The sequence below is a fragment of the Onychomys torridus genome, chromosome 22 (genome assembly GCF_903995425.1).
Source record: "Onychomys torridus chromosome 22, mOncTor1.1, whole genome shotgun sequence".
NCBI lineage: Eukaryota > Metazoa > Chordata > Mammalia > Rodentia > Cricetidae > Onychomys > Onychomys torridus.
In genome coordinates this window covers 37299630-37326255 of record NC_050464.1, presented here as the reverse complement: position 1 = coordinate 37326255, position 26626 = coordinate 37299630, and the positions used below count along the sequence as shown (strand labels likewise).

Sequence of the window (26626 nt, the reverse complement as noted above, 5' to 3'; positions counted from 1 at the left end):
TGAGACCAAGGAAATCACACTAAATGGAGACTGTCCTTGTTACTTTTCTGCCCCTTCCAAACTCATGAGGGACTCAAGCAGAGCCCAGGGGTCCCGGAGGGTAAACCTACCACTGCAGATGACCTCATTTCCAGAGCAGGAGTATGAGTAGGAGCAGGTGTAGGGGTTATCTATGAGGGGTTTTCAATTTTCCATCTTCATGACCTGACCATAGCAATTGTCATGTGTCTGGCAGCACCTAGAGAGAGGAAGGAGCAGCTGAGGAAAGACTCAGTTCTCACTTGCACTGTTTATCAAACATGTGAGGATGACTTAAACATGATGTTCCAAAAGAAATCATCCTGAGGCTTGAGAGTCTGTGATTTCTATTAAGCATATATTTATTGAAAACAACTTCTGTGGAGTGTGGTGGTGTCTATCATTAATCCCAGTACTTGGTATGCAGAGGCAGATGGATCTCAGAGTTCAAGTCCAGGATGGGTTCCAGAAGGAATTCCAGGAAACCTAGGGCTAAGCCGAGAACCCCTGTCTGGAAACAAACAAACAAATAATAAAGAAACCAAACGAAATATATTGTGTCTGGTGAATTTGCATGTCTCCTACTTGTGCCTCATGAGATGCTCTGCTTGTGTCCTGTCCCCACAAACCCAGATTCTCCAGTCTCCCACCAGATGGGTCACTCCCATGTCTAACTCATCCACCAGAGTGTCTGAGCCCCCAAAGTCACAGTAGCAGCCATAGTCTTTGAATTCCACCAAGGTAACACTCCCAGGGATGGTGCACGTGACCACTTCGTTGAAGTTCCTCACAGCTGGGTGGCTGATGATATGTGCAATAGCGCCTGCTACAAGAACACACAGCAAACTCCATTGATCCCATCTGGCTTTACTAGGTATCTGATTCTTGCCTGCTAACTACCTCCTGACTCCTACCATCTGCTGCATCAGGAGAGCAGTAAATAGAGCTCTGTGTGTGTGTGTGTGTGTGTGTGTGTGTGTGTGTGTCTGTCTGTCTGTCTGTCTGTCTGCAAGTGTGTGCAAGTGTGTGCAGGTGTGTGCTTGCCTGCACACAGGTTCACAGGCATGCACTTGTTAACACTCATAAATGTCATGCTACATATGAGGAGACCAGAGGACAGCTTTAGGAAGATGATTGTCTCTCTCTACTAGGTAGGTATTGTAGAACAAACTGTAGTCACCAAGTTTGCACAGGAAGTTGTATACCTATTATAGATAGGAAGTAGTCCTGTCATCCAGCCTAGCCTCAGACTCCATAGGAACCCTCTGGCCTCAGCCTCAGGGGGAGTAGAATTTATATAAATGAGCACCACTGTAGGGAGTTGGACTGCCTTGGAGAGATTAAGTTCTATAGACATTGCCTTTTGCCTGGATTCCCTTTTCATTTCTCACTGTCAGGATAGACAGCCACTACACTGTGAGCTGCCCTGTGGTCCCTGTGTTGAGGAACTGAGAACACTCTCCAGTCAGCAGCCAGGGACAAACTAACCTCTTACTTCAATGACCCAACAATCCAACCATCTCTTGAGTTTGAAAGCTGCCCCAACCCTACTCAATCATAGGAGAAACCCTACCCTTAGCCAGCAGTGGGATTCATCACAGTTCTAGCTGAGACCTTGAGCAGCCAACACATGCTCATTGTTTTACACTGGAATAATTAGGAGGAATGTGTTGTATGGCCATGCACAGCTCATAGACAAGTATAATGGTCAGATCATCATTATAATGTCAGCATTTGACACAACAAACTGTTCATCACTGAGGAGTAGGTAAGTAAGCCAGGATTCAGTCTGCAGTGGGATACAAGTCACCAGTAAAATGCAGGAGAAGCCAGGTACAGTGGAAAACACACGGTGTGATCTCAGCACTCTGGAGGCTGAGGCAGGTGGATATCTGAGGTCCAAGCCAGGAAAGTCTATTGGGTAAATTCCAGACCAGCCATCACTATTCAAAGAAATGCTCTCATGTAAAATACCCGGAAAAAAAAGATTTGCAGCCCTAAACCAGAACTTCAGGTGTGACCATTAGGGGGCTGTGCATTGAAGACAAGGGAGATAGTGGGCACCCACAGGGAACAAGGGTCCTACCTGTGGGCAGAGTGACCAGCAGAAAGAGTTTCATCCTCAGTGTGTGGAGGACTCAAGAGACTTCTCTCTTTACAGTTCTGTGTGTAATCCTAATCCTTGGGTGGCTGAGGTAAGTCTTGGCTAGAATGTTGAGTTGGAGGACATCCTGAGCCAGAATTATATAATTCTGTATGAAAAAAAGAATAAGGGCCTAAGAGATGGTTGTGCAGTCAGGATCACTTGTTAAACCTTGTGTGGGACCCAGGCTCAGGGCCAGCAGTCACCAGGCAGTTCACAACTGCCTATGACCCCAGTTCTGGAGGATCAGACCCCTGCTCTGGACTCTATAGGCACTGCTTACACACAGTTCACAGACACACATGCAGGCAAAGGGCTCATACACATAAAATAAAAGCAATGTTTTTTAAAGGGAAAAGAAAAACATCTTAGGGTACCTTAGGCCCAAGGAAATGGGTGCCAGAGCGATATGGCAGAGGCAGAAGGGGCTTCATTGCTTGTGTAGGTGACTGTAGTGGACTGTCATAAGGAGTCATCTGAGTTGACTTAGAGGGTAAAGGTGCCAGCTGTTGTGGACATGGAGTGAGCATGGAACCCCAACCCAAGGCTATTAGACCCCAACAGGAACCCCAAACCAGAACTTGAGGCATGACCAGCAGGGCCTGCACATTGAAAACAAGGGAGATGGTGGGCGCCCAGAGGGGACAAGGGTTCTAATTGTGAGCAGAGTGACCAGCAGAAGCAGTTTCATCCTGAGTGAGGGGAGGACTCAGTGACTTCTCTTTATAGTTCTGTAGCTGTGCTCTGACAGTGTCCAGTCCCCACAGGGCCTGTGACTACTGTGTGTGTACAGAGAAATAGAATATGTGCACCCTCACACACAGTCCCAACCTGCAGAGCTGCTGTAGATGGTGACAACCTGAATCAGTGCTGTCACAGAAGCAAAGAAAAAGGGCTGGCTCAATATCCCAACCAGCTCAAGTGACTGGGAAAGGGCCAAGTCCCTCCCCAATGGATGGTTTGAGGTCATAAGAAGATATAGACATTGCTCCTGGGGTTGGGACTGAGGGATGCTGATAGTGGCGTGTAACCCCAGAAGGAGTAGCTAGCCCACACAATCCTCTGTGTTAATTGAATAAACTAAGTGCAAAGTCTGTTTCAAGAACCTGGGACACCTTTGAGGTAGATGCATTACAAAATTAATCTTTAAGTAATTAACTAATTAATTAATGTGTGTTTTTGTGTTTGGGTGGCTGAGAGGGTTAGAGAGAGTTGGGGAGACAGATGGACAGGCAGAGAGAGTGTGAAACACACACAAAGGGAGACAGAGACAGAGAAATAGAGAGAGAGAGAGACAGAGACAGAGAGAGACAGAGATAGAGTCCTTGTGTTCACATGTGAAGGGCAGAGGATAACTGTGTGGAGTCACGCTTGCATCATATGCTGCATCTTATTACCCTTCAAACTCCATTTAAGAACTAGGAATTTAGCCAGATGGTGGTGGTGGTGCACACTTTTAATGTCAGCACTCAAAAACTGAGGCAGCGAATACCTGAGTTTGAGGCCAGCCTGGTCTACAAAGTGAGTTCCAGGACAGCCAGAGATGCACAAAGAAACCCTATCTCAAAAATCTGGGGAAGTTGCCAGGAATCCCCAAGGATGACCCCAACTTGAACTACTAGAATAGTGCAGAGGTTGCCTGAACTTAACTGGCTTGACCTGGTGATCAGATTCTACCAGGTGGCAGTAGAATCAGAATGCATCCCTGGTGCTGAGCATGCTTTTTGGAGCACACTACCTGTGATAGGAACCCTAGTGCAACCTTGAGGCCAGAGGAGGTTCTTGGACTTGCCTCTTCTGGATATGCCTCCCCATGAGAGGCCTTGCCTTCTTGTGGAGGTGGGTTAAATGAAGAGCTAGGGAGGGGGGGTGGGAGGAGGAAAGAGGGGGATCTTTGGTGTGTAAAATGAATGAAAATTTTTTCTTAGTAAAAAAAAAAGAAAAAACAGAAACCAACACCTAAAAAATGAAAGAAAAGAAAGAAAGAAAGCAAATGCCCAACAGATGTGCCCACAGGCCAATATGATGCAGGCAATCCTTGAGCTGAGGCTCTCCCTACCCAGTGTTTGAAGCTGACAATCAACCATTGCAGGGGCTGGAGAGATGGCTCAACACTTAAGAGCACTTCCTGCTCTTCTTGAGGAATGGGTTCAATTCTCAGCAACCACATGGTGGCTGGTATACAGTGTCTGCTGGCCCAACGCTCTTCTGGGTCTAAGAATGGCTATCTGTCATGTACCCTGTAACTTAGCATCCTAGAACTTCCTTTCCCCACTTCTGAATTCTTACCTGGATAACAACCAGTATGTGATCATTTGAGTTGCTTGTCTCTTGCTCAAGATCCCCCTACCCTTCCAGCAAGACTCTGCACAGCCACTACCATTCACTGTGCCTGTGCAATCGGCTCTAGCTGCACCTATTGCTCACCAGGCCTGACCTTGGGAGGGGTGAGACCTGAGCTTTAGGATTGGAGTGTGGATGGAGGAAAGGGCTGAAAGGCAAAGGACTGGGCAGCTGTTCACTAAATAAAAAGAGAGACCTTGAACCAGTTAGCCTTAAATCAGCCAATGAGACATCTTATTCCTAGAGCCAGTTGATCAGGAAACCAAAGATTAACCTGGCTTTACATAAAGAGTCCTGTGATATTGAAATGTAGAGAAGAAGAAGAAGTGTTCTCTTTTGTTTGTTCAAAAAGTTAAGCTGCTGCGTACAATATTGGAACAATTATCCTGTGCTGTGTGTGGTCACCAGGGTGAAATCCTGTCTTCAGGTCATTTACTGTGAGTCCAGTTTGGTTTCCTATATTCCCGTTTCTAGAATGAGTGCACAGCAAAAGCGCTTGAGTCTAATAATTTTAGGGTCAAGATGTTCCTTTAGTGCCACAACACTTCTTCTTTCTCTCTTCTCTCCCCTCCTACCTTTCTGTCTTCTCTTTCTTTCCAACTCCACCCTACCCTTCCCTCTTTTCCTGTCACTATTCCTACCTCATTTCTCCACTACTCCCCCTTCTGTTTCTCTCTTCAAACCATATGTATCTCAGGCTGAGTTCTTCTGTTGTTTTGGTGGTGATTAGAGAAGGAGTTTCTTTGTGTAATACTCCTGGCTGACCTGGAACTCGATTTTTAGACCAGGTTGTCCTTTACTCAAGAGATCTCCCTGCCTCTGCCTCTGCATCCAACTGTTATGGGATGGAAGGCATGGCCTGGCTCGTCACCCATTCTTCATGGTACTCCCCTAATGGCAATGTCTTTCCCACTAACCTTCAGTTTCCAGGGCTACAGAATAATGTTCTCTGAGGATCTACTTATGCTTGATAGACAGAGAATACAGTCACCAAAGTCAAGTTCTTTCAGTTGGTTCTTTATTGGAGGGCACAGTGTGTAGGGAATACAACCAGGCAGCAGGGATGGTGTACTAGTCACTGAGAAGACAAGTCTAACACTGAATGCCTTTGTTCTGCTTGAAGAAGCAGACGGCAGCCTGGCGGTCACAGTTGCAGATCAAATCCTCACAGGTGTTGTTTTCCTCTGGAGAGAAACAAGAAAGAAGTTGAGTGGAGCCCATGACTCTGTTTGCTTGCTATGATTTATAACCAAAAAAAAAAAAAAAAACAGTGACCCTCCCATCGGTGTAGACTCAAGGTTGAGAGACAAAGCACACAAAAGGACATGGGGTGGTCCAAATTGTGGGAACACACTTATAATAAGAACATTAGTTGTTGTGGGCTGGGGAGATGGCACCATTGGTAAAGCGTTTGCCATACAAGCCTGAAGGCCTGACCTAGGATGCCCAGAGACCATGTAAAAATCAAGATGTGCTTGGGACATCTGTAACTCCATTGGGAAGTGAGGAGCATGTATTCTCAAAACTTGTTGGTCAGTCAGGCTGTCTAAAGTTAAGTGTCCTGTTTACTGAGAGAGAGACCCAGGCTCTAAAGACATGGTGGAGAGTGACTGAAGAAAACATGGGATGCCAACTCATTCCTATACATAAAAATCAAAGGGTTGGGGATTTAGCTCACTGGTAGAGCGCTTGTCTAGCAAGCACAAGGCCCTGGGTTCGGTCCTCAGCTCCAAAAAAAAAAAGGAAAGAAAAAGAAAAAAATCAATAGACATGAATTTACACAGTTGACGAACCCAACCTGTTTCTCACTATTAAGTAAAGAGCATTTATGTAAGAGGAGCTGTGGTTTGTATCAGTTTCATAAGCAGAGTTGGAAAAAACCCCAAAAACTACAAATACCAACTACCACTTGTCAAATTATATGATTTAAGTCAATCCTCCTGCCTCCACAACCCAAGTGCTAGGATTACAGGTGTACACTACCATACTCAATATGTGGGTTCTGGAGGTGGAACCCAGGGCTCTGTGCATGCCAGGCAAGCACTCTAGCAACTGAGCTATATTCACAGCCCTCTGAAATTCTCACCTATAAAATGGGAAGGATAAATCTTGCTGTGCATAGATGTTTAGTCATATAACTGACTTATAGCCAATGATGACGTTTTCAATTGTTTAGTCAATATGGAATCAGTATAACACAGCTAAACAATGGAGAGCTGTGTCATTGGCTATAAGCCAAGTACTGGACTAAACACCTATGCAGGGCAAGATTTATCATTCCCATCTTACAGGTGAGGATTCAGAAGACTGGGAATATAGCCCAGTTGCTAGAGTGCTTGCCTAGCATGCACAGAGCCCTGGGTTCCACCTCCAGAACCCATAAATTGAGTGTGGTGGTGCACACCTGCAATGCAGCACTTGGGAAGTGGAGTGTATAAAATTATTCAATTTTATAAGTGGTAGCTGATATTTTAGTTTTCTGGGTTTTAGAATTAAATATACATGTTTATATATTTTTATGTATAGGAATAGGTTAGCATTTCCTGTCTTCTTCAGTTACACTCTGCCATGTCTTTAGAGGCTGGGTGCTGTGGAACAATCTTTGTATACTGTAAATCGGTATTGCTCTCATGATTCATAAAAAGCTGACTGGCTGACAGTTAGGCAGGATTTTCAAGGCAGAGAAAATGCTGGGAAGAAGGAGTTGGAGGAGTCTCAAGAGATGCAGAGAGAAGCAAGATGAATGTGCCAGGTTGAAAGAAGGTATGACTGTGTGGCAGAGGGTAGATTAGTAATATGGGTTAATTTAAAATGTAAGAGTAAGCTAGTAACAAGCCTGAGCTATCCATTAAGCATTTACAATTAATAATATTTCTTTGTCTGTCTATTTGAGGAACTTGCAGTCCCAACATAAAACTCCACCTACAGCTGGCTTTCTCAATAAACAGGACACTCACCCTTAGCTAGCCTAACTGACCAACAAATTTTAGCTATCTGTGCTCCCCACATCCCCAATAGAGTTACAGATACCCTAGCCACTCTTTGATCTTTAAAAATTATATAATTATATTTTATGTACATTGGTCTGAGTGTTTCAGATCCCCTCGAACTGGAGTTACAGACAGTTGTGAGCTGCCATGTGGGTGCTGTGAACTGAACCCAGGTACTATGGAAGATAAGTTAGTGAGCCATCTGTCCAGCCTCACACCTTGCTTTTTACATGAGCTCTGGGCATATGAACTCAGGCACTCATGCTTGTAGGGCAACCACATTACCAACTGAACCATCTCCACAGCTCTACAACAGATAATATTTTTACTGTGTGTTTCAGCAAATTGGGCGACCCAATGGACGTATGTGTGCTTGTTCTCAACCCAGAGTCTTCACTGATGGGAGGGCCACCAGTTTCCTAGATTACAGATTGTAGTGAACAGGGTCATGGGCTCCACTTAACTTCCTTTCCTGTTTCTCTCTGGATAAAAACAAGGCCTGCAAGGACAACTATGACCACCAGGCTGCCATCTGCTTGTCCCAGGCTCCATACAACAAGCAGCACAAAGAAGTTCACTGTTAGACTTGTCACCTCAGTTACTCGGATACCATCCCTGCCTGCCTGTTCACTACACACTGTGCCCTCTAATAAAGCACCAATAGAAAGAACTTGGTTTTGGTGATTGTATTCTCCATCTACCAGACATAACTAGATCCTCAGAGAACATCATTCTGTCTAGTGTTGGGGTCTGAAGATGAATGGAAAGGACATTGCCATTAGGGGAGCACCTTGAGGAGTGGGTGATGAGCCCAGCCATGCCTCTTCCCAACACTCTGAGATGGAGAGGAAGAGGCACAGGTGGGTAGATCCATTGAGCTCAACTCAAACCTGATCACAAAGAAACCCTGTCTCAAAAAAAATAGGGAAGAAGAAGAAGAAGGAGCAGGGGCAGGGGCAGTGGCAGGGGAAGAAGGAAGGAATGAACGAATGAACAAATGAAGGAATGAATGAAGGAAGGAGAGAAGCAGAAGCAGAAGCAGAAGCAGAAGCAGAAGCAGAAGAAGAAGCAGAAGCAGAAGCAGAAGAAGAAGGAGGAGCAGGGGAGGAGGAGGAGGAGGAGGAGGAGAAGAAGAAGAAGAAGAAGAAGAAGAAGAAGAAGAAGAAGAAGAAGAAGAAGAAGAAGAAGAAAAAGAAAGCCAATGTGAGATACATAGAGGGGTAGGGGAGGACTGCTGTGGAATATTTGAAGATGTGTTACATTTGATTATGCTGTGGAACGTTTGTGTTAATGATGCAAAGATGTGTTGCATTTGTTTAACTCTGTGAAGCTGTGTTACTGTGCCTGTCTAGAACACCTGATGGTCTAATAAAGAGCTGAATGGCCAAAAGCAAGGAAAGAGGAAGGATAGGCAGGGCTGGCAGGCAGAGAGAAGAAATAGGAAGTGATTATCTCAGGAGATAAAGAATGATTAGAAAAGGAGGAGAGAAGGACTAAAGGGGTCAGTCACTCAACTACACAGCAATCCAGGAGGAAGAATGAAAGAAAGGTATACAAAACTAGAGAAAGCTAAAATCCCAGAGGCAAAAGACAGAAGGGATATGTAGTTAAGAAAATATGGCTAAAAATAAGTCAAGCTAAGGTCAGGCATTCATAGGAAAGAATAACCTTCTGTGTGTTTATTGGGGAGCTAGGAGGTGGGCCCCCCAAAGAGCCAAAAGAATAAAAGAGTGAAACAACCAACTACAGGGGACAGAAAAAGGAAAGAGGGGAGAGATGAGGCAGAGATGGTGACAGGAAGAGGGAGGGATGGGAAGTAAAGAAAAGACAGAGAGGTAGGAGGGGAGAGAAGAGAGGAAGACGCAGTGTTACGTGGCACTAAAGGAACATCTTGACCCTAAAAATACCAGACTTACGTGGGATGGGGGTGTTTGGCACATGCCTTTAAATGCCGGCACTTGGACCAGAGATAGGCAGACCTCTGTGACTTCCAGGCCAGCCTAGTCTACAGAGCAAGTTCCAACACATGCTTCAAATCTACAGAGAAACCCTCTCTTGACAAACCTGAAAACAACAACAAAAACCTGGGATCGAAGCGCTTCTGCTGTGTGCTCATGCTAGGAAAAGGATATAAGAAGCCAATCTGGACTGACTGCAAATGACCTGAAGGCAGGACTACATCCTGGTGACCTTCCAGTCCTGACTGTGCCTAAAAAAATGACACAGAGTAATTGTCCTGCCAAAGGGCACAGAAGCCCAACTTGTTACAACAAACAGAACAGAGCACATCCTCTTCTCTAATTTCCCAATCATGGAAACCCTCACAAGTGCTTCCCTCCCTCCATCTCTCTCTCTCTCTCTCTCTCTCTCTCTCTCTCTCTCTCTCTCTCTCTCTCTCATTCACACACATTACTTACATGGTTAGTTAATTAAAGATTGAATCAGTAACTAGATCTACCTAAAAGGCTGTGTCAGGTTCTTGGGACAGACTTAGCACCTAGTTTATACAGTTAGCATGGAGGATTATTGGGGACAGCTCCTCCTGCCTGGGACCACACGTCACTCTCTGCATCCCTCAGACCCAACAACAGCAGCAATGTCTATATCTTCTTATGACATCAGAGCATCCACAGCGAAGGGACTTGGCATTTTGCCAGTCACTGAATTGAGCTGGCTGGAGTGTTGAGCCAGCCCTTTTTCTGTGCCTGTGTGACAGCACTGATTCAGGCTCTGTCACCATCTACAGCAGCTCTGCAGGTTGGGACTGTGTGTGAGGTTGCACATATTCTACTTCTGTGTACACACACAGTAGTCACAGGCCCTGTGTGCTGACTGGACACTGTCAGAGCACAGCTACAGAACTATAAAGAGAAGTCACTGAGTCCTCCCCTCACTCAGGATGAAACTGCTTCTGCTGGTCACTCTGCTCACAGGTAGGAAGGACCCTTGTCTCCTCTGAGTGCCCCCATCTCCCTTGTCTTCACAGCCCCCCAATGGTCACATCTGAAGTTCTGGTTTGGGGTTCCTGTTGGGGTCTAATAGCATCTGGGTTAGAATTCCCTTCTCACCCCTCACAACAGCTGGCACCGTTAGCCTCTAGGTCTGAACACATATGACTCCTTAGGAAAGTCCACTACATTCACCCACTTAAGCAAAGAAATCCCCTTCTGTCTCTGCCATACTGCCCTGGAACTGATTTACCTGACACTAAAGTGCCCTGGCAGTTTGATGTCTTGTCATTTAAAAAATATTTAATTTTACTTTATGTGCTTGAGTGTTTTGCCTGCACGTGTGTCTGTGAACTGTATGTGAGCAGTGCCTACAGAGACCAGAGGAGGGGACTGATCCTCCAGACCGGGGGTCATAGGCAGTTGTGAGCTGCCAAGTGGGTGCTGGAACTGAGCCTACACAAGCTTAGTAAGTGCTCCTGACTGCAGAACCATTTCTACAGACCTGATTGTTTTCATATATATATAATATTTTATTTTAAAAAAATTCTGTCCTTTTACATATTAACCCCTGTTCCCCCAGCCTCCTCTTTTCCTGCTTCCCACCCCCCCATCCACCTCCATCCCCTCCTCATAGAGCAAGGCCTTGTCCAGTAGTCAACACATTCTATTATACCATGGTTGGGCTAGACCTAGCCCCTCCCTCCTGCATCAAGACTGAGTAACGCATTGCACCATAGGGAATGGGCTCTAAAAAGCCAGTGTGTATACCCAGGATAAGTCCTGGTCCCATTGTCAGGCGACCCACAAACACATCAAGGCACGCAATTTTCACCCACACTCAGAGGGCCTAGTTTGATCCCATGCAGGCTTCCCAGCTGTCAGAGTCCATTAGCTTGGGTCAGCTATTTCTGTGGTTTTCCCATCATGATTCTGATCACCCCCCTTGCTCTTATAATCCTTCTTCCCTCTCTTCAACTGGACTCTGGAATCTTGGCCAAGTGCTGGGCTGTGGGTCTCTGCATCTGCTTCTATCAATCACTGGATGTAGGTTCCTGTTTATCTTTCTGGGTCTGGGTTACCTCACTCAGGATTTTTTCTAGTTCCATCCATTTGCCTACAAATTTCATGATGACGTTGTTTTTACCACCACATAATACTCCATTGTGTATATGTACCACATTTTCTTTATCCATTCTTTTGTTGAAGGGCATCTAGGTTGTTTCCAGGTTCTGGATATTACAAATGCTGCTGCTATGAACATGGTTTGAGAAAATGTCCTTGTGGTGTGATTCAGCAACTTTTGGGTATATGCCCAGGAGTGGTATTGCTGGGTCTTGAGGTAGGTGGATTCCCAATTTTCTGAGATACTACAATACTGATTTCCAGAGTGGCTGTACAAGATTACATTCCCACCAGCAGTAGAAGAGTGTTCCCCTTTCTCCTCATACTCTCCAACATAAGCTGTCGTCTCTATTTTTTTGTCTTAGCCATTCTGATAGGCATAAGATAGTATCTCAGAGTCATTTGATTTGCATTTCCCTGATGGCTAAGGATGTTGAACATTTCCTTAAATGTCTTTAAGCCATTTGAGATTCTTCTGTTGAGAATTCTCAATTTATTATTGTTATTGTTATTATTATTATTGTTATTATTATTATTATTATGTGTTTTAATTTTATACATCAGCCATGGGTTCCCCTGTCCTCCCCCCTCCCGCCCCACCCCCACCTTCCCCCCAGCCCCTCCCTTCCATTCCCATGTCCTCCAGAACCAAGACACCCCTGGGGACTCACTTGAACCTGGTGGATTCAGCTCTGTAGCCCATTTTTAAATTGGATTATTTGGTATTTTGCTGTCTAGTTTCTTGAGTTCGTTATATATTATAGAGATCATCCCTCTGTCTGATGTGGTGTTGGTAAAGATCTTTTCCCATTCTGTAGGCTGTCTTACAGACACTGTCCTTTGCCTTAAAGAAGCTTATCAGTTTCAAGAGGCCCCATTTTAATTGTTGCTCTCAGTGTCTGTGCTACTGGTGTTATATTTAGGAAGTGGTCTTCTGTGCCAACATGTTCAAGGCTATTTCCCACTTTCTCTTCTATGAGATTCATTGTAACTGGATTTATGTTGATGTCTTTGATCCATTTGGACTTAAGTTTTGTGCATAGTGATATATATGGATCTATTTATGTTCTTCTACATGTAGATATCCAGTTGTGCCAGCACCATTTGTTGAAGGTGCTTTTTCCCATTGTATAATTTTGGCTTCTTTGTCAAAAATCAGGTGTTCATAGGTGTGTGGATTAATGTCAGGGTTTTTATTTTGATTCCATTGATCAATGTGTCTGTTTTTATGCCAACACCAAACTGTTTTTTATCATTATAGCTCTATAGTAGAGCTTGCGGTCAGGGTGGTTTTGTTGTACAGGGTGGTTTTGGCTATCCTGGGTTTTTTTTCCATATGAAGTTGAGTATTGTTCTTTCATGATCTGTGAAGAATTGCATTGGGATTTTGATGGGAATTGAATTGAATCTGTAGATTTTGGTAAGACTGCTTTCGATAAGATTGCCATTTTTACTTTGTTGATCCTACCTATCCACAAACATGGGAGATCTTTCCATCTTCTGATATCCTCTTCAATTTCTTTCTTCAAAGATTTACAGTTCTTGTCATACAAGTCTTTCATTTGTTTGGTAAGAGTTACCACAAGATATTTTATGTTATTTGTGGCTATTGTAAAGGATGATGTTTCTCTAATTTCTTTCTCAGCCCATTTATCATTTATAAATAGGAGGGCTACTGATTTTTTTTTTTTCGTTAATCTTGTATTCTGCCATATTACAGAAGGTGTTTATCAGCTGTAAGAGTTCTCTGGTGGAATTTTTGGGGTCGCTTATGTATACTATCATATCGTCTGCAAATAGGGATAATTTGACTTCTTCGTTTCCAATTTGTATCCCCTTGATCTCCTTTAGTTGTCTGTTTGCTCTAGCTAGAACTCTGAGTGCTATATTGAATAAGTATGGGGAGAGTGAACAGCCTTCTCTTATTCCTGATTTTAGTGAAATTGCTTTGAGTTTCTCTCTGTTTAATTTGATGCTGGCTGTTGGCTTGCTGTATAATGCTTTTATTATGTTTAGGTATGGTCCTTGTATTCCTGATCTCTCCAAGAGCTTTGCATTGAAGGTGTGTTGAATTTTGTCAAAGGCTTTTTCAGCATCTAATGAGATGATCATGTGGTTTTTTCTTTCAGTTTGTTTATATGGTGTATTACATTGACAGATTTTTATATGTTGAACCATCCCTGCATCCCTGGGCTGAAGCCTAATTGATCATGGTGGATGATTTTTTATGTGTTTTTGGATTTGGTTGCTAGTGTTTTATTGAGAATTTTTATGTTAATGAAATATTTAATTTTGGGTTCAATGTTGAAGTGAGGTCATATTCTCGTGCTAATGATTTTTTTTATAATTTAATTTGATTTTACATATCAGCCATGGGTTCCCCTGTCCTCTCCGCCCCCTGCTCCCACCCCTGCCTTCCCCCAAGCCCATCCCCCATTCCCATCTCCTCCAGGGCCAAGACTCCCCTGGGGATTCAGCTCAACCTGGTAGATTCAGTCCAGGCAGGTCCAGTCCCCTCCTCCCAGGCTGAGCAAAGTGTCCCTGCATAAGTCCCAGGATCCAAACAGCCAGCTCATGCACTAAGGACTGGTCCTGGTCCCACTGCCTGGGTGCCTCCCAAACAGTTCAAGCTAATCAACCGTCTCACTTATCCAGAGGGCCTGATCCAGTTGGGGGCTCCTCAGCTTTTGGTTCACAGTTCATATGTTTCCATTAGTTTGGCTATTTGTCCCTGTGCCTTTCCAATCTTGGTCTCAACAATTCTCACTCATACAGTCCCTCCTCTTTCTTGCCAATTGGACTCCTGGATCCCCACCTGGGGCCTGGCCGAGGATCTTTGCATCCACTTCCATCAGTTAATGGATGAGAGTTCCAGTACGACTGTTAGGGTGTTTGGCCATCCAGTTACCAGACTAGGTCAGTTGAGGCTTTCTCTCAGCCATTGCCAGTAGTCTACAGTGAAGGTATCTTTGTGGATTTCTGGGGACCTCTCTAGCACTTTGCTTCTTCCTGTTCTCATGTGGTCTTCATTTATCATAGTCTGTTATTCCTTGTTCTCCTTCTCTGTTCTTGATCCAGCTGGGATCTCCTGCTCCCCTAAGCTCTCTTTCCCTCAAACCTTGCCCTTTGGTATGCCCACTCACGTCCAGGTTGTTCATGTAGATCTCATCCATTTCTCTGTCATTGGGCAATCCCTATGTCTTTCTTAGGGTCCTGTTTTCTAGGTAGCCTCCCTGGAGTTGTGAATAGCAGTCTAGTCATCTTTGTTTTACATCTAGTATCCTATTATGAGTGAGTACATACCATGTTTGTCTTTCTGAGTCTGGGTTATCTCACCCAGGATGATTTTTTTCTAGATCCATCCATTTGCCTACAAACTTCATGATGTCATTGTTTTTCTCTGCTGAGTAGTACTCCATTGTGTATATGTACCACATTTTCTTTATCCATTCTTCAGTTGAAGGGCATCTAGGTTGTTTCCAGGTTCTGGCTATTACAAACAATGATGATATGAACATAGCTGAGCAAATGCCCTTGTGGTATGAGTGAGCATTCCTTGGGTATATGCCCAAGAGTGGTATAGCTGGGTCTTAGGGGAGAGGGATTCCCAATTTTCTAAGGAAGCGCCATATTGATTTCCAAAATGGCTGTACAAGCTTGCATTCCCACCAGCAGTGGAGGAGAGTTCCCCTTGCTCCAAATCCTCTCCAGCATAAGCTGTCTTCTGTGTTTTTTAACTTAGCCATTCTGACAGGCGAAAGGTGGTATCTCAGAGTCATTTTGATTTGCATTTCCTGGATAATTAGGGATGTTGAGCAATTCCTTAAATGTCTTTCATACATTTGAGCTTCCTCTGTTGAGAATTCTCTGTTTAGTTGTATAGCCTATTTCTTAATTGGACTGTTGGGCATTTTGATGTCTAATTTCTTGAGTTCTTTATATATTCTGGATATCAGTCAGATGTGGGGCTGGTGAAGACCTTTTCCCATTCTGTAGGCAGTCGCTTTGTCTTGTTGACCATGTCCTTTGCTCTACAAAAGCTTCTCATCAATGTTCATGAGGGAGATTGGTCTGTAATTCTCTTTCCTAGTTGCATCTTTATGTGGTTTGGGTATCAGGGTAACTGTAGCCTCATAAAAAGGTTTGGTAATGTTCCTTCTGTTTCTATTGTTTAGAACAATTTCAGGAGTATTGGTATTAGCCCTTCTTTGAAATTCTGGTGTAATTCTGTGCTGAAACCATCTGCCTCTGGGCTTTTTTTGGTTGGGAGACTTTTGATGAATGCTTCTATTTCCTTGGGGGTTATAGATCTATTTAAATTGTTTATCTGATCTTGATTTAATTTTGGTATGTGGTACCTATCCAAAAAAAATTATCCATTTCTTTTGCATTTTCCAATTTTGTGGAGGACAGACTTTCAAAGTATGACCTAATCGTTCTCTAGATTTCCAGTGTCTGTTATATCCCCCTTTTCATTTCTGATTTTGTTAATTTGGATGATCTTTCTCTCTCTGCTTTCTGGTTAGTTTGGATAAGGGCTTGTCTGTCTTGTTGATTTTCTCAAAGAACCAACTCTTTGTTTCATTGATTCTTTGTATTGTTCTCTTTGTTTCTATTTCATTGCTTTCAACTCTCAATTTGAATATTTCCTGGCATCTATTCCTCCTGGGTGAGTTTGCTTCTACTTGTTCTAGAGCTTTCAGGTGTGCTGTTAAGTCACTAGTGTGAGATTTCTCCAACTTCTTTATTTAGGTACTTAGTGCTATGCACTTTCCTTTTAGCACTGCTTTCATAGTGTCCCATAAGTTTGGATAGGCTGTGCCTTCATTTTCATTGAATTCTAGGAAGTCTTTCATTTCTTTTTTATTTCTTCCTTGATCCAGTGGTGATTCAGTTGAGCATTGTTCGGTTTCCAATAGTGTGTAGGTTTTCTGCATTTTTTGTTGTTGAATTCTAGCTTTAAGCCATGGAGTTCTGATAAGATGCAGGGGGTTATTCCATTTTTTTTATCTGTTGAGATTTGTCTTGTTATCCAGTATGTGGTCAATTTTAGAGAAGGTTCCATGGGGTGCTGAAGATAATGTATATTCTTTTGTGTTTGGATGAAATGTTCTATAGATATCTTTTAGGTCCGTTTGAGTCATACCATCTCTTCATTCCCTTATTTTCTCTGTTAAGATTCTATCTGGCAGATCTGTCTAGTGTTGAGAGTGGGGTGTTGAAGTCTCCCATTATTAGTGTGTGGGGTTTGATGTGTGATTTGAGCTTTAGTAATGTTTCTTTTACAAATGTAGGTACCCTTGTATTTGGGGTGTAGGTGTTCAGAATTGAGACTTCTTCTTGATGGATTTTCCTGTGATAAATATGAAATGTCCTTCTTGATCTCTTTTGATTGATTTTAGTTTGAAGCCTATTTTGTTAGATATTAGGATAGCTATATCAGCTTGCTTCTTAGGTCCATCTGATTGGGAGGTCTTTCCCCAACCCTTTACTCTGAGATAATGTCTGTCTTTGAAATTTAGGTGTGCTTCTTATATGCAGCAGAAGAATGGATCATGTTTTTGTATCCATTCCATTAGCCTGTGTCTTTTTATAGGTGAATTGAGTCCATTGATATTAAGGGATATTAATGATCCGTGTTCATTAATTCCTGGGCTTTTTTATTGGTTGTGTGTGTGTGTGTATGTGTGTGTGTGTGTGTGTGTGTGTGTGTGTGTGTTTCCCTTCTTTGTAATTTGTCGATGTGAGGTTATCTGTTGCCTGTGTTTGGGTGGTAGCAACTAGCTTCCTTGGGTTGTACTTTTCTTCAAGTACTTTCTATAGGGCTAGATTTATGGATATGCAATGGTTAAATCTGGTTTTATCATTGAAAGCTTTGCTGTACATAGTAGTCTGGGCTGGCATCTGTAATTTATTAGTATCTGCACAATGTCTGTCCAGGACCTCCTGACTTTCAGAGATTCCATTGAGTAGTAAGATGTAATTCTGATAGGTCTGCCTTTATATGTTACTTGACCTTTTTCATTTGCTACTCTTAATATTCTTTCTTTATTCTGTATGTTTAGTGTTTGACTCTTATGTGATGAGAGAACTTTTTTGAGGTCTTTCTATTTGGTGTTCTGTATGCTTCTTGTACCTTTATAGGACTGTCTTTCTTTAAGTAGGGAAAAGTGGTTTTTGTTTTGTTTTTTTTTTTCCTTTGGTTAAATGTATTTTCTGTGCTTTTGAGCTGAAATTCTTCTTTCTTCTATCCCTATTATTCTTAGGTTTGGTCTTTTTATGGTGTTCCAGATTTCCTGCATGTTTTGTGTTACAATTTTGCTGTACTTAACATTTTCTTTGAGCCATGAATCTATCTTATCTAGGGTATCCTCAATACCTGAGATTCTCTCTTCCATTTCTTGTATTCTGTTGGTTAAATTTGTCTCTGTAGTTTCTCAGATTTTCCTTTTCCTGAATTCCCTCATTTTGTGCTTTTATATCAATTTTCATGTCTTGTACTGTTTCCTTGACCTGTTTAATTGTTTTTTCTTGAGTTTCCTGACTTTCTTTAAGAGATTTCTCAATTTCCTCCAACTTTTTGTTTATGTTTTCCTCCATTTCTTTAAGCAATTGCTTCATTTCATCTTCATAAAGTTGTTTTTAAGGTCATTTTCTTCTGGATCATCTGCTTTGGGGTGTTCATGTCTTGCTGCTGTAGGACCACTAGGTTCTGGTGGTACTCTAATGCTCTTTTTGTTGTTGAATGTATTCTTACACTGCTGTCTACCCATTTCCTCCTTTAATCCAAACAGGTGGAGCTCCAGGACACTCTTCTTCCAGTTGGTGCAAAAGGGGGTTTATAGCTCTGGTGGTCACTATTCCCAACTGGTGCATAGTGTGCTTATGGCTCTGGTGGCAACTGGTGCCATTGGTGATGGTTGGCTTGGCAAGGGGACGGGGAAGAGGGAGCTGCCTAGTCTCTGGGGCTGCACTTGTTGAGGGGGGCATGGAATGTGCCCTTGGGGCTTAGGGGCTAGAGATCTGGTCTTCCCAGTCTGGAGATAGGGTCTTACCTGTTCCCAGTCAGTGCAGGATAGGTGTGTGGCTCCAGTGGTCACTGGTGCCACAGGGGATGGTTCCTGATAATTTACTTACATGATCTTATAATGTACTTCAGGATGTCCTCCAACTCAACATTTTAGAAAGACTTATCTCCACCTCCCAATGGTTAGAATTCCATACATGCCTGGCTTGTGTCCAAAACTTTGTTTTTGCAAGACAGGGTTTCTCTGTGCAGCTATGGCTGTCTTGGAACTCACTCTATAAACCAGGGTGGATTTGAACTCAGATATCCTACTGTGTCTGCCTCAAGAGTGTTGGGATTAAAGGTGGGCACTAACACCCTGGGCAACCTTTGAACTCAGATATCCACCTGCCTCAGTCTCCAGAGTACTTGGATTACACTGTGTGTGTTTTACTGAACCTGACTCCTCTTGCATTTTAGTAGTGACCAAGTATCCCACTGTGGACTGAATTCTGGCTTTTTTAACTATTCCTCAGCTGATAAACAGTTGTGTCAAATGCTGACATCACAATGACAACCTGACCATTAGCCTTGTCTATGAGCTGTGCATGGCCAAACAACAGATTCCTTCTCATTCTTCCAGTGTAAAACAATCAGCATGTGTTGGCTGCTTCTTTGGCTCAAGGTCTCAGCTAGAACTGTGATGAATCCCACTGCTGGCCAAGGCTTTGGTTTCACCTAGGCTTGAGTAGGGGTGGGGCAGCTTTCAAACTCAAGAGATGGTTGGATTATATTGTTGGGTTATTGAAGTAAGAGGTCAGTTTGTCCCTGGCTGCTGACTGGAGAGAGTTCTCAGCTCCTCAACACAGGGAGCACAGGGCAGCTCACAGTGTGGTGGCTGTCTGTCCTGACAGTGAGAAATGAGAAGAGAAGCAAGGCAAAAGACAATGTCTATAGAACTTAGTCCTGGGGAGGCATCCCAGCCCAATACAGTGGTGTTCATTTACAATCCTACCACTTGGGAGGCTGAGACCAGAGTGTTGCTAAAGTCAGAGGCTAGCCTGGATTACAGGGCACATGCATATCTCAAATAGGTAGACAACTTCTTCCTCAGGCCTGGCTGTCCTCTAACCTTCTTAGGGGTAGCATGACATTTATGAGTGCTCACAAGGGCATGCTTTCAACCTGTGTTGGGGTAAGCACCAACACACACAAACACACACACACACACACACACACACACACACACACACACACACCTCTACTTACTGCTCTCCTGATGCAGCAGCTGATAGGAGTCAAGGAGGAAGTGTCAGGAGTGATGGTCATGATCTATTGTGGGCCATGACACAGTTACAGTTATACCAATTGATACTTCAGATGTCACCCCATCAGAGGAATAGTTTCTCAGATGGGGTACCCTGTTAGGCAAAGCTTGTAGGCTACCAACTCTAAAAATGTTGCTTTCATCTGTAATTTCACTTGTGTAAGAACAGCTATGATAGCTCCCCATGTACCCTGCATTTCATGTAATGTGCACTTGTAATCTTATGATTCCATCTTAATCTTATGGGCAGACATATATCCATGTCTTTCATTTGCTGTAGCAGCCTGATCTGAACCCTGAAGAGGACCTTGAGGCGGGACCTCAAAGGTTCTCAATAAGGAATCTAGCAGGCAGGCATCAGACCCCTGGTAAATCCAAGAGAGATTGAGGGAGTGTCCTGTGCATTCTTACTGGAGGTGCTACTACATTGAACCTCAGCCCTCGGACTGGGTGGCAGTTCGGCAATGTGTTCCAGTGCACCATCCCTTTGTTTTGTTCCTTCTCGGATTACAACTTCTATGGCTGCTACTGTGACTTGCTCATAAGCGTCTGGGAGGAACACTTAGACAGGTGAGTGATCTATCTGGGGAGAGGCTGGAGTGTCTGTATTGGTGGGAACAGGACACAAGCAGGGCATCTCATGAACAAGAATAGGAGATATGCATATTCATCATATATCATGGGTTTTTTTTAATTATTTAGTGTTTGTTCGTTTTGTTTCCAAACGGTGGTATTCTGTGTGGCCTAGTTGTCCTAGAACTCTCTGTGGAGGCCATGCTGGCCTTGAACTCAGAGATCTTCCAGCATCTGCTTCCTGAATGCTGAGATTTAAGGTATGCATCAACACCTCCAGCATGTATTATCCCCCTTGTCATGTGAACAAAAATCAGTCCAAAAGGAGCCTGTATCTAGTAGTCCCTGAAACAGAATGTGTGAGATGTAAATAGTGGACAATGCTGGCCTCAGGCACCAGACTAGAGCAAGGCCAACCATCACAGCCACCATCAAAACATTAGCTTTGACTTTAAAATGCCATCAAAACTTTGGAATATATAATTTTACTTTGTTCCTGCAGCTTTGTTTTTAAAAATCATTTTTTGGATACAGGGTCTCACTTATGTATGACTGGCTGAACTCCAACTCAGAGATCCATATGCCTCTGCACACCCAAGTACTGAGAATAAAGGCAGACACCTCCACGCTCCACAGAAATGGCTTTGAATAAATATGTGCTTAATAGAAGTCACAGATTTTCGATCCTGGGGAATGTTACTTCTGGAAAAGTTATGTTTAAGTCATCCTGACATGCTTGAGAAAGACTGCGGTGTGAACTGACCATCTCCTCCCTCAGCTGCTCCTTCCTCTCTCCAGGTGCTGCCAAGTTCGTGACAACTGCTACAATCAGTTCAAGAAACTAGACAGCTGTAAATACCTCGAAGACAAAATGTACAGAATGTCCTACACATACTCCTGCTCTGGGAATGAATTCATCTGCAGTGGTAGGTTTACCCTCCGGGACCTCTGGACTCTGTGTGGCCCTGTACCAGTTGCCTTAAGGAGACCCTGCTCCATGGTCACCTCAAGGGAACCGTAAGAAAAGCCATGAATTCAGCAAGGGCTTAGGAAAAATTCTTATATATCTGAGAGCTAGATTTTCTATCTGAGGGGTAAATAATAAGGAAACACACGTGCTTTCTAATGATAACTTACTCTTACTTCAACTTAAGAAATCCTCTCTCTTAAATTCTCTCTTTGAAAGTATCTCTGTCTCCACACAGTTACATCTCTTTACATACAGCTACATTTTCCACACACACTTACACAGCCCCCTCTTCTCTCTGAAAATCTTTTTCTTTCTTCTGCCTAGCTATTCATGTTCTCTCCTCAGTTCCTTCCACACACTGACACACACATACTGACACACACACACACACACACACACACACACACACACACACACACACACACACACACATGCACCCTCACTCACTGCTGCTCTTTCCACAGTTCCCTCACACAGCTCTTCCTTCATGGTAACAGCTCTTACACCCAGCTCTCCACACCGGTCTCTCTCCACACCGCCACTGCTGCCTCACAGCCAAACTCTGGACAATTGTAAGTTACATTTTCAGGGCACTACCCATTCTCACAACACAGCTCTAAGATAGTGAGGGATCCCAGACAGTAAACAATTGGCTGAACCTTGAGCTGTCAGGGTCCATGCAGAAAGGGAACTACACCAAGGAGCTAAGTCTCCATGTAAACAGCCTGGCCGGGATTAGCAACGACAACACCTGGCAATTAGTCTTGGAGCATTTTCTGCAGGGCAGTTTAGTCTGCTTTGAATTTGTTCTGAAGCTCAAAATTAGCTGTCTGTGTAAAAGGCTGTCTTTGTGACTGAGAATTCTATGTCAGTCTGAGTAACATAAAATGTCCTAGTATTGTTTCTATACATCAAAATTATACAGCCTAAACACAAATTGTCTTCCAGAACATCCACAGCTATATGTGTGCCCAGAGATGGATTATATTCTCAAGATAAACACACAAGCAGTGGGAAAACAGCCATAGCAGTTCTTAGGGAAGAAATGTAGTGGCACATGAGAGAAATCACTGACAGAAAACAATTGGTTCCCACAGCAGTGACCCAATGACCTTGCCTGGTGGGACTCCCCATCAGGTGGGTCTTGTGGGTCGATCTGTTAAACACTAGTTGTCACTGCTGTGCATTCCCACAGCCCCCTGCAGCCCTGACGTGGTGATATTATGTACCAAACATAGCTTATCTGATAATCAGAGGACAGAGGCATCCACTAGATTAAACATAGAGGTCAAGCAGTGGTGGCACACACCTCTAATCCTAGCACTCAGGAGGCAGAGATCCATTGGGATCTCTGTGAGTTCAAAGCCACCCTAGACGACATGAGACTGATTCAATCTAGGAGAGAAACAGCCAGGCTGTGGTGGCACACACCTTTAATCCTACACTCGGGAGGCAGAGGATCTCTGTGAGTTCAAAGCCACCTTGGACTACAGGAGATTGAGTCAGTCTAGGAGAGAAACAGAGCCAGGAATTGGTGGCACACACCTTTCATCATAGCCCTTGAGATCTCATGCCTTTGCTACCAGTATTTGGGAAGCACAGACACCATTAATCCCAGCACGAGGGAGGAAGTGAAATGGCTGGACAGGGGAAAGGCATATAAAGGGTGAGGAGACAGGAACTAGGGCCTTTTCAACTGAGGACTCAGGGGCTTTCAGTCAGAGGATTCATGGAGATAGGACCTCACCTTCTATTCATTCTGAGGATTCTGTAGTGGTGAGAAGTTTCCTTAGAGGCTTGTTCCTTTGTCTCTCTGATCTTTCAGCATTTACCTCAATATCTGGCTCTGGGATTTTATTATAAGACCATTTAAAATTCATGCAACATCTGGTGCCCAACATGGGGCTGGAACTTAATACTCTGGGATTAAGAGTCTCATGCTCTACTGACTGACCATTTAAACTTTGTGTAACACCCTGGGCAGTTTGGAAGGGACACAGAAGTAACAAGGACAGCCGCCATTTAGTGGTCATTTGCTTGGTCTCATGTGACCTTACAACAACCTTTTCAAGCAGACACTAAAATATAGATGAAGTCACTGATGAGGCAGATGAGAAATCTGGGCCACTTGCCCAAGGTCACCCAGCTTAGAAATGATGGCATTTGGTTCTAGGAACAGATCTACATCATTCCAAAGACTCTGTTTAAAAACATTTGAAGGTTTTATATATTTCTGGGGGAGGCATGCCTGTGCCACAACACAGGAGTGGAGGTCTGAGGACAACTTGCATGAATCTGTTCTCTCCTTTGACCACATAATTCCTGGGGATGGAACTCGGGTTCAGACTTGGCAGCAACTGCCTTTATTCCCTGAGCCATCCTGCCTGCCGAAAGCCTCTCCTGTTAGCTGCTGTGTTCTACTGATTCCATATTGACTAAACAATTGAGAGCTGCATCATTGGCCATAAGCCAGACACTGGAGTAAACACCTATGCAGGGCAAGGTTTACCCTTCCCATTTTACAGGTGAGGATTCAGAGGGCTGGGAATATAGATCAGTTGCTAGAGTGCTTGCCTAATATGCACAGAGTCCTGGGTTCCACCTCCAAAGCCCATAAATTGAGTGAGGTGGTGCACACCTGCAATCCAGACCTTGGGAAGTGGAGGCAGGAGGAGGAGGATCTTAAAGTATATAATTTTATATGAATTAGTTGATATTTGTATTTTTCCTGGCTCTAACATTAACTATGTGTTTATATCATTTTATGTATAGGAATAAGTTGGCATCCCATGTCTTCTTCAGTCATTCTCTACCATGTCTTTAGAGGCTGGGTTTCTCACTGAACATGACTCTCACCTTTAGATAGCCTGACAGTCAAAAAGTTGTTGGGATCCATGCTCCTCATTTCCCAGTAGAGTTACAGATGCCCCAAGCACATCTTGCTTTTTACAAGGTCCCTGAGCATCTTAGGTCAGGCCCTCGTGATTGTATGTCAACCACTTTACCAACTATGCCATCTCCCCTGCCCACAACAATTAATGTTCTTATTATCAATGTGTTCCAGCAATTTGGACAACCCAATCGACTTCTGTGTGCTCTGTCTCTCAACCCTGAGTCTGCACCTAAAGCAAGGTGCACCGGTTTCTTTTGGTTCTAAATTATACAGAACAGGGTCATAGGCTTCACACAACTTCTTTTCTTGTTTCTCTCCAGAGGAAAACAATGCCTGTGAGGCCTTTGTGTGCAACTGTGACCGCCAGGTCGCCATCTGCTTCTCCAAACAGGACAATGACATGCGCTGTTAGACTTGTCACCTCAGTTACTGCCCACACCATCCCTGCTGCCTGGTTGTGTTCACACTGTGCCCTCTAATAAAGCATCAATTGAAAGAACTCAGCTTTGGTGATTGCATTCTCTGTCTACCAAACATAACTAGATCCTCAGAGAACATCATTTTGTAGCCCTGGAAACTTAAGGTTAGTTGGAAAGACATTGCCCTTAGGGGAGCACATTGAAGAGTGGGTGATAAGCCAGGCCATGCCTTCCATCCCAGAACAGACGGAGGCAGAGACAGAGGAAGGCAGATCTCTGGAGTTCAAGAAGCACCTGGTCTAAAATCCAGTTCACACAGAGAAACCCAGTCTCTAACCACAAGAACAGAAGAACTCAGCCTAAGACACATAGGTTGTAAGGAGAAACAGAATGGGAAGAGGGGGAGAGAGATGAGGCAGGGATAGAGACAGGAAAGGGGGGGACAGGTGGGGAGGGAAGGAAAGTGAATACAGAGAGGTAGGAAGGGAGAGAAGAGAGAAAGACGCAGTGTCACATGGGCACTAAAGGAACATCTTGTCTCTAAAAGTACAGGACTCAAAGCCCTTCTGCTGTGCGCTCATCATAAGAAGTTGGATGTAGGAAACCAATCTGGACTGACTGTAAATGACCTGAAGGCAGGATTGCATCCTGGTGGACTACCAGTCTTCACTGAGCCTAAGCACACACCACAGGATAGTGTCCCAGTAAAGTGCACAGCAGCCTAACTTTTTGAACAAACAAAAGAGAACACTTCCTCTTCTCTACCTTTTACTATCATAGGACCCCGTATGTAAAGCCAGGTTAATCTCTGCTTCCCTGGTCAACCAGATTTAGGAATAAGATGTCTCATTGGCTGGTTTAAGACTCTGTGGTTCTTGCAGTCTCTTTTCCTTTAGTGGAAAAACTGCCCAGTCCTCTGCCTTCCTGCCCCTACCCCCATCCACACTCCAGCCCCAAAGCTGAGGCCTCGCCTCACCCAAGGTCAGGCCTGGTGAGCAACAGGTGCAGCTAGAGCCCCCTGCACAGGCGCAGTGACTGGTAGTAGCTGGTAGAGACTGTGCAGAGTCCCACTGGAAGGGTGGGGGAGCTTGAGAATGAAAAAACTAACTCAATTCATCCCTACATGGTTTTTATCCAGACAAGGGGTGAGAAGTGGGGGAAAGGAGGTGCTGGGTCCTGAGTTAGATGGTACATAAAAAATGGCCAAACCCAGAGGCTCATGGGCACTGGGCCAGCAGACATTGTTCATCACCCACCTTGTGGGTGCAAGAATTGGGAAGACCAGGGAGTGTTCTTAGCTGATGGGCCATCACTCCAGCCTGTGCAATTGCTAAACTTAATTGTCAGCTTAGTTGAGACACCTGGGAAGGGAGACTCTCAGCTGAAGGATTGCTGCATCGTATTGGCCTGTGGACACATCTTTAGGGCGTTTGCTTTTGTTTCTTCCCTTCTTTCTCTTTCCTTTCATTGGTTTTTTTGAGAAATGGATCCCTTGTGTATCTCTGGCTGCCCAGGAACCCACTCTGTAGAACAGGCTGGCCTCAAACTCAGATATTCTCCTGCCTCTGACTCTTGAGTGCTGACATTATAGGCACTAAAGGGGAACACCACCACCAGCAGCATCTGGCTGCATTCCCAGTTTTCAAATGGAGTTTGAAGCCTAGTAAGATGCAGCCTACAATGCAAGCTTGTAAACCTATGTAAATTTCCTGAATCCTATTAAAAAGTAGAGGGAGAGAAATGACTCCACAGTTTCCTCTGACCCCCACATGGGCACACAAGGGATCTCTCTCTCTCTGTGTCTCTGTGTCTCTGTCTCTCTCTCTCTCTCTCAACACAAAAATATTAATTAAACATGTTAATTACAGATT

At 44.0% G+C, this 26626-nt stretch overlaps 1 protein-coding gene across 1 annotated transcript in view; it reads left to right on the top strand.

Moving 5' to 3' along the window:
- Positions 1 to 24748, top strand: part of LOC118572223 (phospholipase A2-like) — a 91348-nt gene extending 66600 nt beyond the window's left edge. The window contains exon 4 of the mRNA XM_036171666.1: positions 24657 to 24748. Within this exon, the coding sequence (XP_036027559.1) occupies positions 24657 to 24748 (92 nt within the window). The remainder of the gene's footprint in view (positions 1 to 24656) is intronic.
- Positions 24749 to 26626: the final 1878 nt, after the last annotated feature.